The sequence below is a fragment of the Microcebus murinus genome, chromosome 27 (genome assembly GCF_040939455.1).
Source record: "Microcebus murinus isolate Inina chromosome 27, M.murinus_Inina_mat1.0, whole genome shotgun sequence".
NCBI lineage: Eukaryota > Metazoa > Chordata > Mammalia > Primates > Cheirogaleidae > Microcebus > Microcebus murinus.
Window position 1 is genome coordinate 8,808,514 of NC_134130.1, and position 12,801 is coordinate 8,821,314.

The following is a 12,801-nucleotide window of genomic DNA, read 5'->3' on the forward strand; positions in this document are numbered from 1 at the left end:
CAAAACAGGAACATTCTACAGTACACATAGTATTCAGGAGGCAAGAAAACATAGACAAACTTTAGTTTTAAACATATATGATAAGTAATTTTAAGGATAGCCACTAAAAGGGTAGAAATACAGTTTATAACTTCTAAAATAGTATAGGAGGAAATGATCAATCTAAAACATGAAAGAAAATATATGGGAAAAAACTTAAAAAACAAATAGGATAAAAGCAATCAACAAAATAAATGTTAGAAATATATTCAAGTATATCAGTAGTCACAAATGTAAAGAGGCAAAAATTGCCATCTAAAAAAAATGTAATCTTTGGATCATAGAAAAGTTCGGATTTAAAAAATGCAGTTGTATGCTGTTTACAAGAGTTATTTCTCATACATAAGAATATAGACTGTCTGAAAGCAAAAAGATGGATATGCCAGGCAAATACTAATTTTAAAAAGCTTTTATTACCTATATTACAACCACATTAATTTCAAGGTAAAAAAAATCATTACTACACATAAGAAGTTACTTCAAAATTATAAAAGATCCTGTTTTCTAAAACATAATAGTTTTAAATGTATATACCTTCATATAATTAGTGAGAATTATGAAATGTTCTATTTTCCAAGAACATAATAGTTTTGAGTTATATATTTTCGTGTGATGAATGACAGTCTCAAGTTTTGTAAGATAAAGTGATAGAATTCCAAGAATGCATTGGATATTGGAGTGTGAAATGGTTTAACACATAGAAAACACATAGAAAAGTTGAACATTCAATACTGCTTCTGACAATACTGCTTCTGATATACATTCCTGACTGAATTTCCCTCGCTTGTGTTGAAGTGTACATGCACAAGATTATTCAGAGCATCATTATTTGTAATAGTGAGCAATTGGCACAAACTTAGCTATCCGTCACTGGAGAACGTGTGTAAGTCTATCGAATGGAATATTGCACAGCATTAAAAATTGGTGAGTGGGAGCTACACATGTTCACAGAACTAATGGGAGGACTAGAAGCTCGTAAAAGTAATGTTGAGCAATAATAAAGTACATCTCACAAGAACACATAAAAATACACACAGTATGATAGTATAATACTTACATATTATTAAAGGCAAAATAATGCTATATTTTGCTTAAGGTCCCATCCATATAGAGGTAGTAAAAATATAGAGAAAGACAAGAAAATGCTAAGTAGCATATCTAGGGGAGTGGTCATTCCTGAGCAGATGGGAGACTGCTACAGGTCGGAGTGGGGGCGCATCACAAGGTGTGCCTATATTGAGATTATTTGATTTCCTAAGCTAGTCGAGGGGCATACCTATGTCTGTCTGCTCATTTACATACTGTTTTGTTGGTCTGCAAAAAGTTAAAAAATTTTAATACTAAGGAGAAGATAGGAATACAGCTTGTTAACAGGAAACATACATACACTGCCTAAATCCAAAAAAGTGTTATAGCAATATTTTTAAAGGTATATTTGAAAAAAAAATCTCATTGTGAGTTTACTTAAATCTAAACAAAACATTATATTGATGTAGTAACTTGCCAGTTGTTTGAATGGAACAATGTTCACTGATTTATTTCACAATTCAATCCAGACTAAGAAGATGGTGATATAATTAAGTTTCCAACATCAAAGATGGCTAAGGATGAACTATGGTCCTGGCCATGAGAAAAGAGAGAGAGAGAGAGAAGATGATGGCTAAGAGATTTTGACATTTTTTCCTTCGTTTTGAAATACTTCTTTTCCTTGAGAGGGTTTTTATTATTTTTATGATAAAAATGCCTCATTTTTATTTATTTTTTTATTGTAGCATATTATGAGGTACAAGTGTTAAGGTTACTTATATTGCCCATGCCCCCCTCCCCCCTCGAGTAAGAGCTTCAAGCGTGTCCATTCCCCAAACGTTGCACATCTTACTTGTTGTGGTTGTATATACCCATCTCCTCCTCCTCCTCCCACCCTCCTGACACCCGATAAATGTTACTCCTATGTGTCCACTTAGGTGTGGATCCATTAATACCAATTTGCTGGTGAGTACATGTGATGCTGGTTTTTCCATTCTTGAGATACTTCACTTAGTAAAAATGCCTCATTTTTAAAAAGCAATTTCGATTTTATAAAATTCACCAGGGAAAAATACTGGGTAATAGACATGAAAATACATAAATCCCAGATGAGCTCTAGGTTTTAAACTTACCCCAAAATCTGTAGAAAAATTAGTTTTGAGGTTTTCATTCCTAGGAATCCGTCTGAGACAGTAAACGATGCCCCATCCAGATCAGAGCTGCCCAGACTCTCTTGGTATTTCAGTAAAGGGATATTTGGTGCCCCTCAGTGTCTCAGTAAATTTTTATGGCACCTCTGGACCGAAAGAAATTACCCAAGAGTTCAATGTAAGTAGATAGATCTCAGCAACCACCCAAAATCCAGCTGTGCAAAGATAGGACACCCTGGACAGAAATGTAGCACAATCTGATGTGGAAATTGCGATTGCCTAGAGCTAGTAGTCTCCAGCGTCCAACACATGTGGATCATTGCTCTTTCCCCTGAAAATGCAGAACAGCTCCTGTGAATTTACTACAGCATCCTATAGCCCTTGATACGTTCACATTCCTCCCTCAACACAGCACCTTAATAAGGAGGGCTCTGCATTCAGCCATTCGCTGTTTTCGTTGCAGGAAAAGCCGTACAAGTGCTCGGAGTGCAGCAAGGCCTTCAGCCAGAAGCGAGGGCTGGATGAGCACAAGAGGACGCACACTGGAGAAAAGCCTTTCCAGTGTGATGTGAGTTTGGATTTTCTTTTCTTTCCATAGTGTCCTCCAATCACAGGAGGTGTGTGTTTGTGTGTGTGTGCATCTGTGTGTGTGTGTTTGTAGTGCTGATCTGTGCTTGTTAATATCTTGTGTTGTTTATAGCTTTTGATTGCATAATCCATGTAGCCACATTGTAGTCATCTTACTTATCTTGGTTTCATGGCAGGAAATAAACTCTGATTTTTCTTTAAGACATACTTGCACCTTGTTTTAATGTCATTGAGTTGTTCTTCCAAGGTATAAATGCATAATGCTTTTTTTTCCCCTTTTTTAAAAATTTTCCATATTAGTCATCTTAGAGAGCATCATGCTATGAAGCAGCTTTCATATGTCTGCCCAAATCTTTGACAGGTTAATGACAGTTAAACCAGAGATTTGACTGATCATGGATATTTACTTTGTTCAAGCCAAACCATGAATTTCCAAAATAACATGTAGACTCCTTTATGTTAAATAGTGCTACTGCTAAGTATTTAGGTTTTCTGCTTATGACATTTCAATTGAAATGGAATTAGTTGACATAGCTGTTTATTTATGAAAGGAAAAATACTACTGTTGTCAGTAAAATTAACCTTAGCATTGATCAATTTAGGAAAAACAATGGTTTCTCAACCAGCACTGTTCTTTTGTGTGAGATTGGCAATTGGCAGAGTTGACACAGATGTTAGGAAATCAATGCAAGAAGAAACATTAAAGTTGTAATGTATGAAATTGCACAGTATAGAATTCTCCTTAAATATTGAAGGAAACTCAAGAACTTAGTTCCATCACCTTCGGCATGTCCCAATGGATAAATCATGGTGTGAGCAGTCTGTATGAAAGGAAACTCAAACACAAGATGCTTTCCTTGTCCTCCCATGAAACTTCAGAGGTGAGGTTAAGGAAACAATGTACTCCCAGTGGGCCTACTCATAAAAATACCTTTATCAGCAGTAAACTTCTTTAAGGAAAGAACCACTTGTAGAGAAAGAAATGTACACGTATAAAGCTCTATACTGAACTGGAGCTAGCGCCCTAGCTCAATCATTTCAGTTGGTTTAACTCATTCCTGCTTTTACTGAGAGCATTTTCATTAAGGCAAAACCTAGCTGGATAATTTAATTGTGTAGCTACGCAAGTAACTGATATTTAAGAGAAATTAAATGTTAACTGTGTGTGGACATCTTCCTACCATCTCGCTCAACCCATCTTTTATTTATGCCGAATGTTTTTATTGAATATTTCCATAGGTAAATTGAATCATGATGTTATTTTTTTAAGACTATAATGTTATAAGCATGACATTTTTTGTCTGCTTCTATCCCGTTTGTTTCTATGATACGTTCAAACCTCTGTAGTCTTCGTTTGCAGCCCATACTGGTCTGTTGAGTAGAGATCAGTATTTCTAAGCGCTTCCTAGACTTGCCTGAAATGCAGCCTGCTCGGTATAGAATTGTTTTTGCTACAAAATCCTGTCCTCTGAGCCTACTCATTGCAGATAGAAGTCATTCTTTTCCCCCATCCAATCTTTCTCCCTCCTGAAAAGCTCTCAAATCCATGACTTCCTTCCAATTTCCATTCCTATTTATTAGTAATACATAGCCCAGACCCTCACCATTTCTTATTTTATCCACCCTGTCATCCTGCCAAAGGGCTGTGTTTATTTTTTTTTAATTGAGGTGAAATTCACATAACATAAAAATTAGCCTTTTTAAAGTGAACAGTTCAGTGGCATTTAGTATGTCGACAGCGTTGTGCAACTGCCATCTCTCTCTGGTTCCAGAACATTTTCCTCACCCCAGAGTAAAGCTCCATACCCATTAAACAGTCTTTCCTCCAGATCCTGGCAACTCCCCATTTGCTTTCCCTTCTATAGAGTTACTTATTCTGGCTGTCTCAGATAGACGAATCATGTAATATGTGACCTTTTGTGACTAGCACATGCCATTTAGTGTAATGTTTTAGGGGTCGTGCACATTGTAGCAGGGCATTCTATGGCATTTATACATCACAATTTGTTTATCCCTTCATCTAGTGAGAGACACTTGGGTAGTTTCTGCCTTGGCTATTGTGAGTAGTGCCAGGGTGAACATGGGTACACAGGTATCTGTTTGAGTACCCATTATCAGTCCTTTGGGGTTTATACCCAGGAGCGGAATTGCTGAGCTGAGTGGTGATTCTATGTTTAACTTTTTGGGGGAACTGCCATATTGTTTTCCACAGGAGCTGCACCATGTTATATTTCCACCAGCAATGCACGAGGATTCCAGGTTCTTTACATGCTCGTCAACACTTATTATTTCCTTTTTTTAATTACAGCCTTTGTAGTGGATGTGAAGTATCTTATTGTAGTTTTGATTTACATTCCTCTAAGAACAACGATGTTGAGTATCATTCTATGTGCTTGTTGGCCATTTGTATGTTTTCACTGGAGAAATGTTTCTATTCAAGTACTTTGCACATTTTAAAATTGTGTTGTCTGTCTTTTTGTTGAGCTGTAGGAGTTTTTTATATATGTTGAGTAGTAGATCCTTATTAGCTATATAATATACAAATATTTTCACCATTCTGTATGTTTTCCTTTTCAGTTTTTTGATAATATCCTTCAATGCACAGAAGTTTTAATGTCAATGATGTCTACTTTACCTATCCTTTTTCTTTATTTGATCATGTTTTTGGTGTGATATCTAAAAATCCATTGCTAAACTCAAGGTCATCAAGATTTGTCCTTTTGTTGTTTTCTAAGAGTTTTATAGTTTTAGCTCTTATATTTAGATCTTAGATCCATTTTGTGTTAATTTTTATATATGGTACAAGATAGGAGTGCATTCTTCTGTATTCTTTTTCAGTTTTTCAATATTAAATATGGTGTTAGCTGTGCAGTTTTAAATAAATGCCCTTTTTTATGTTGAGGAAGCTCCCTTCTCCCTAATTTTCTGATTTTATTAAAATCAAGGTAAGATATTAGATTTTGTCAAATGCCTTTTCTTCATCAATTGAGATGACCTTGTAGTTTTTTCCTTTGTTTTATTAGTATGATATGTTACTTTGATTTTCTTCTTTTTATTATGTTTTTATAATTATTCTTATTTATTACTACTTATTTATTCTTTTTATTTTTTATTTCAGCATATTACAGGGGTGCAAACATTTAGGTAACATATAATACCTTTTGCATCGCCCAAGTCAGAGCTACAAGTGTGCCCATACCCCAGACAGCAGACACTGCACCCATTAGGGATGACTATACCCATTCCCTCCTCCCCACTCCCACCTGCCTGACACCCTATGAATGTTACTTCCATGTGTGTACGTAAGTGTTGATCAATTAGTACCAATGTGATGATGAGTACATGTGGTGCTGGGTTTTCCATTCTTCTGATGCTTCACTTAGTAGAATAGGCTCCAGCTCTATCCAGGATAATATAAGAGATGTCAGGTTGTAGGTTGTCTATTTGTTCTGGTGATAGTTTCCTTGGCTGTACAGAACCTGGCTGAATAGAACTCAATGGTATACATATACCACGTTTTATTAATCCACTCATATATTGATGGGCACTTGGGTTGTTCCCACATCTTTGCAATTGTGAATTGTGCTGCTATAAACATTCCAGTGAAGATGTATTTATAATAGAATGTCTTTTCTTCCTTTGGGTAGATGCCCGGTAATGGGACTGGTGGATCAAATGGTAGCTCTATTTTTAGCACTTTGAGGTATCTCCATGTTACTTTCCACAGAGATTGTACTAGTTTGCAGTCCTGCCAGCAGTGTATAAGTGTTCCTATCTCTCCCCATCCGTGTCAACATTTATCATTTTGGAACTTTATGATAAAGGCCATTCTCACTGGAGTTAAGTGATATCTCCTTGTGGTTTTGATTTGCATTTCCCTGATGATTAGAGATGTTGAACATTTTTTCTTATGTTTCTTGGCCATTATCTTCTTTTAAAAGTTTCTGTTCATGTCCTTTGCCTACTTTTTAATGGGGTTGTTTGATTTTTTTCTTCCTGATTTTCCTGAGTTTTTATATATTCTAGTCATTAGCCCTGTGTCAGATACATAGCATGCAAATATTTTCTCCCTTTATGTAGGTTGTTTATTTTTCTGATGATAGTTTCCTTGGCTGTACAGAAACTTTTTCATTTGATCAGGTCCCATTTATTGATTTTTGTTGTTACCATGATTGCCTTTGAGGTCTTCTTCATAAATTCCTTCCTTAGGCTGATGTCTGTAAGAGTTTTCCAACATTTTCTTTTTCTTTTTTTTTTTTTTTGAGACAGAGTGTTACTCTGTTGCCCCAGCTAGATTGCAGTAGTGTCAACATAGCTCATTGCAGCTTCAAACTCCTGGGTTCAAGCAATCCTCCTGCCTCAGCTTCCCAAGTAGCTAGGACTACAGGCTTTTGCCACCATGCCCAGCTAATTTTTCTATTTTTAGTAGAGACAGGATCTTGTTCTTGCTCAAGCTGGTCTCGAACTCCTGAGCTCAAGCTATGCTCCTGCCCTGGCCTCCTAGAGAGCCAGGATTATAGGCATGAGCCATAGTACCTGGCCCAACATTTTCTTCTAGAATTCTTATACTTTTACGCATTAGATTTAAGTCTGCTATCCATAATGAGTTGATTTTTGTCAAAGGTGAGAGGTGCAGATCCTGTTTCAGTCCTCTACATATGGCTATCCGATTTCCCCACCACATTTATTGAATAAAAATTCTTTTCCTCAATGTATGTGTTTGTCTACTTTGCCAAATGTCAGATGGCTATATGAGGTTAGTTTGATGTCTGGGTTCTCAGCTCTGTTACATTGATCAAATTCTCTGTTCTTGTGCCAATACCATGCTGTTTTAGTTACTATAGCCTTGTTTATAGCTTAAAGTCTGGTAAATTAATGCCTCCCAATTTGTCCTTTTGCTTAAGAATTTGTTCTTTTGCTTCTCCTAATTTGTCTAATTATTTATCATCTATTATAAGTTCCATGACAGCAGTGTTTTGTCTTTATGATACATTGTTGCATCCTCAAGCTAGAACCCTGCCTCACATATAAGGAGTATTGAGTGAATTTTTGAATGAATGAATACATGAATCAATAACTATTGTCTTAGCTCATGTCCAAGTAACTTCTGTCTTGGGGTGGAGCAATAGCACTAGCCTCCCTTGCTGCAGTTTCATATTCTCCATCTTGCTGACTGAATGATGTTTTAGCTCCAGTCTCTACTTAGAATCCATTGAATTCCCACCACTTAGAGAATATACTTCCACTTTCTTGTTATGATTACCAGGATCTCCAGGGTTTGTTTCCAGCCTTGGACTCTTCTTTTCAATGTATTCCCCTAAGGATGTCTAATCTTCTGCTTTAGTGAACTGTATTCACTTCCCCAACTGAGCCATGTTCTTCACACTGTCAGCCACTCTGTGTATCCTCTTCCCTCTTCCTGGAACATTATTCCCCATTTTAGGACATGCTGAGCCCTTGTGCATCCTTCCAGATCCAGGTCTTATGCCACTTCTTCCTGAAAGCCTTCCCTCTTATCTCCAGGCCTTGGGCTTTTGTACTCTTCCTCTGTGCCTCTCTTGGCCTATGTTCATGGCATTGCAAAGATTATTCCTGAGACTGTGGGCTCTCCAAGGGCAAGACAGGCTACTCTTTGGTACTCTTTGTCATTCTGTTTCTAAGTGAAATGGTAGACACGTTGTATGTGATAAGTATTTGTTAACTGAAGATGTGTATATGGAATTTCTAATTCCTGTCTCTCAATGTACATTCAGTTAAATACTTTGTTTCATTTTATTTTTAAAACAAAATCAGCTTACTTTTCGCTTATAGTAAGAATAAATATTTTTCCATTTATTCACATGCAAATTAATACTAAGTCAAAGTAGGGCAAAGGGTTGGATAAGAACCACAGGTGAAAAGAAAGAAAAGGAAGCATCCCTGTTGTACAGTTTGAACTCTTTATTGCTCTTTCCTATTTTAAAATAGCTATAAACGTTCTTGCATTGGGTTGATTTATACAGATCATCATTTGGAATCTTTTTAATGACTGCATTTAAGTTCATGAAAACATAGCTTTGAATGTCAGGTAGTCCCTTTTATAACTGTGACATGAGGTACTCTCTGCTGACATTTAACCCTCTACTCTGGCTCTCATCCAACAATCTGTTGGATTGTTCCCATCTCATCTCCTACGTGGAGCTTCTAGTACTTCCTTAATTCCGAGCCATTATCGGTGATTTCAGCATCTTACTCAACTTCCTCCCCGTTTCCCCCAGCTTTCTCGGCTGCACTTTTCCCATGGCGACTGTGCAAATGGATTCGCACTTTGTATCCCTCCCACCACTGGTGAGCTGAACTGTCTGAGAACCTTCTTTATATTTTCAGAGTGATTTTTAGCTTTTCAAGTGGTGTCAGCCAGGCAAATGGGAAAAAGTATGGTCAGCTCACATATCTGTGTTTGAAGTGAAATCCTTTATTAATTGCCAGCCTTTGGGAGGCAGTGTAGACGGCAACCCCCACCCTGTCTAGGTTTAGACTCTGGAAACCCCTGCCTATGTTTTTGAACTCGGGAAACCTGGTTAACCTTTTGTGTCTCCATTTTCTTCTATGAAATGGGGATAATAACAGCACTAATATCTACTTTAAAGAGTGGTTGTGAGGATTGGAAAAGTGAAGTTTCAGAAATCACTGAGAGTAGTTCCTGGCACTTAGTGAAAACTGCATGTTAGTTCCCAAGCTGAGGCCCCGTGCTGGACGCTGGGGTGGAAGGGTGGACGAGACGTCCTGTCCCCTGCCCTCGTAGAACCCACATTCTCGTGGAGTATGACATTAATCAAATAAAGGTGAATAAACATCTGATTACAATTAATGATAAGAGTAGGAAAGGGGAGAAAAAAGAAGCCCTGAGGCCATGAATGAGTAGTTAGGGAAGAAAGTGGCTCTAAGTGGCCTAAAAGATGTGGAAAGTCAGCCGTGGGGAAAAGAGCGTCAGGTAAAGGAGCAACGTGAACAGAGGCCACAGCAAGGCAGAGAAGTCTTGCTGCTGGATGGGAGACAGCACATAGAACCATCATCACACAGGGAACTATATTTTTTCATGCCAAAATAATATTTTCTTTCTGATTATAAAAGTTTACTTTTTAATTCCTAAAGCATGAGGAAATACAGAAACAAATGAAGAAAAATAACATGATCCTCAATTTCCCAGGTGATGTCACTTAATGTTAATGTTAATCTATTGACATTTCTCTCACATATTTATTTATTCAGATAGGGTTGAACTTTTTATTTCAGTATTTTAGACTAAATCGCATTGATCTTCTTCTTCTTCTTTCTTCCCTTCACATTTTCTATTTCCTTAAAATATTTTAAACATGGCCAGGTGCGGTTGCTCACGCCTGTAATCCTAGCACTCTGGGAGGCTGAGGCGGGAGGATCGCTTGAGGTCAAGAGTTCGAGACCAGCCTGAGCAAGAGCGAGACCCCATCTCTACTAAAAATAGAACAAATTAGCTGGGTGTGGTGGCACATGCCTATAGTCCCAACTACTTAGGAGGCTGGGACAAGAGAATCGCTTGAGCCCGGGAGTTTGAGGTTGCTGTGAGCTAGGCTGATGCCACGGCACTCTAGCCGGGCAACAGAGCAAGACTCTGTCTCAAAATAAATAAATAAAATACATAAATATTTTAAAATCATGGCCTTTTTTTAACAGCTAAAAATATTTCCATATTTTATTATATCAAAATAAACATAACTACTAACTCTGGGCAAGTAAGTCCTTTGCAGTATTTCAATTTTTAAATAACTCTGTGTAAACATCCTGTTTATAAAACTTTGACAAGGAGATGTTCTCACAGGTGGTACCCTGGGTCTTCAAAATCTTGCCTTCTCTTTCTGTCTGTCCAAGTTGCTTTTGAGGAAGTTCTACTCAGTACCAGTCACATTTTATCAGCATCATTTTGTCCACTTCTATGCACATTCTAACCTTCCTTTAAAAATTGCCTTTGTGTGTCTATGTGTTATTTTTTTTACATGTATTTCTTAAATACATTATCTGTTTGCTTTACTGTTTGTTTTACTTCTTATCAAAATTTCAGAGTCTTATCTTTTAATAAGGATACTTAATTCTTTAATATCAATATCGTGATTCATATATTTTAAGTGTATTATCATATTTATGCTCTTTCATGTTTCCTGAGTCTTTCCTCCCTCCCCCTGATTTCTATTATGTTGACTTAGCTTTGTTCTTTAGTCGTTTTAAAGGTATGTCATCTGTCTTTAATTATGATTACAAAGCATAGGCTTACAAACTATTCCTACAGAAAAGTGTCATCTTATGAGATTAATTGGATGCATTGTGCTTGTTTTGGGAAATTATCCTCTTTGCTTGCAAAATTACTTGGATATTCCGAGGACTACCACTCTTTAAAATAACTGTATTTTCTCTCTATTCCACCTCTGGTGGCTTTTGGCCACCTCTATTAACATTACTCTATTCTTTCCAACCTGCTGATGATACTGCTTGCTCAAGAAGATGAAAGAAAAGAAATAGGCACTAAAATTTAAGTGTTTGCAATATCATACCTATGTACACACTATTTTATTGAATCTTAAATCCTGTAAGGTAACTACCATTATTGTCATTTTACAGGTGAGGGGACTACAGTTAAAATTGATACTTGGTCTGTTTAAACTTCCTTAGTAAGTGTTAGAGTCAGAATTCAAACTCAAGTTGGTTCTTCAACAAATCCTGATGGAGTGCTCACTCCACAGATTGCCTCGCGCCTTAGGAGAAGACACGAGCTGATAAATACACAGAGATCCCTGCCTTCACACGCTGAGGGTCTCGCAGAGCTGTGCTGGAGACAGACAGTAAACAAGGGGGCAGGTGAATTAACGGTAGTGAGTCAGAAGGTGACGAATACTTAACCCCAGTGAGAACGGCCTTTATCAAAAAGTCTCCAAACAATAAATGCTGGCGTGGATGCGGAGAGAGAGGAACACTCCTACACTGCTGGTGGGACTGCAAACTAGTTCAACCTCTGTGGAAAGCAATATGGAGATACCTTAAAGCAATACCAGTGGATCTACCATTTGATCCAGCAATCCCATTGCTGGGCATCTACCCAAAAGATCCAATGACACTCTACAAAAAAGACACCTGCACTCGAATGTTTATAGCAGCACAATTCATAATTGCAAGGCTGTGGAAACAGCCCAAGTGCCCATCAATCCAAGAATGGATTAATAAAATGTGGTATATGTATACCATGGAGTACTATTCAGCTCTAAGAAACAATGGTGATATAGCACATCTTATATTTTCCTGGTTAGAGCTGGAACCCATACTACTAAGTGAATATCCCAAGAATGGAAAAACAAGCACCACATATACTCAGCAGCAAACTGGTATTAACTGAGCAGCACCTAAGTGGACACATAGGTACTACAGTAATAGGGTATTGGGCAGGTGGGAGGGGGAGGGGGCGGTTATATACAAACATGAGTGAGATGTGCACCATCTGGCGGATGGTCATGCTGGAAACTCAGACTTTTGGGGGGAGGGGGGTAAAGGGCATTTATTGAAACCTTAAAACTTGTACCCCCATGATATGCCAAAATAAAAAAAAAAAGTAAATTTGAGCAGAGTAAAGGGGACCCAAAGAGGATGGCAAGTTTCAGGTATAAACCGGGAGGTCAGAGCAGACTTCCTGGGAAAGTGGTGTGACTTCACAGCTTGTACCATGCTATGCTGCTACCTGTGACCAGTCACTCTCCCTCCTTACCACGTTGGGGGCCTGCGCCTTTCTGAGTTTCCTGTTGCTGTGAATGTCAATCGTCCTTTCTCTATAGAGAGAGAGCCAATTTCGTTTGCTTTAATATTTTTATAAGCCATTTCCTCTCTCATTACATTCATTATGTTTTTCATGGTGTTTTCACATTATTTGAGCATGCCTTACTGTACAATGGATGTGCTTTTGAAGAATTTCATGTAAATGGAATCTGTGTGAATAATG

The 12,801-nt window shown here is 37.6% G+C and overlaps 1 protein-coding gene across 2 annotated transcripts in view; it reads left to right on the forward strand.

Moving 5' to 3' along the window:
• Window positions 1-12,801, forward strand: part of PRDM5 (PR/SET domain 5) — a 170,806-nt gene that overhangs the window by 155,463 nt on the left and 2,542 nt on the right. For both annotated transcript variants that reach the window (XM_012745854.2, XM_012745856.2), the window contains one exon: window positions 2,680-2,784. In XM_012745854.2, coding sequence (XP_012601308.1) covers window positions 2,680-2,784 — 105 coding nt within the window. The remainder of the gene's footprint in view (window positions 1-2,679; window positions 2,785-12,801) is intronic.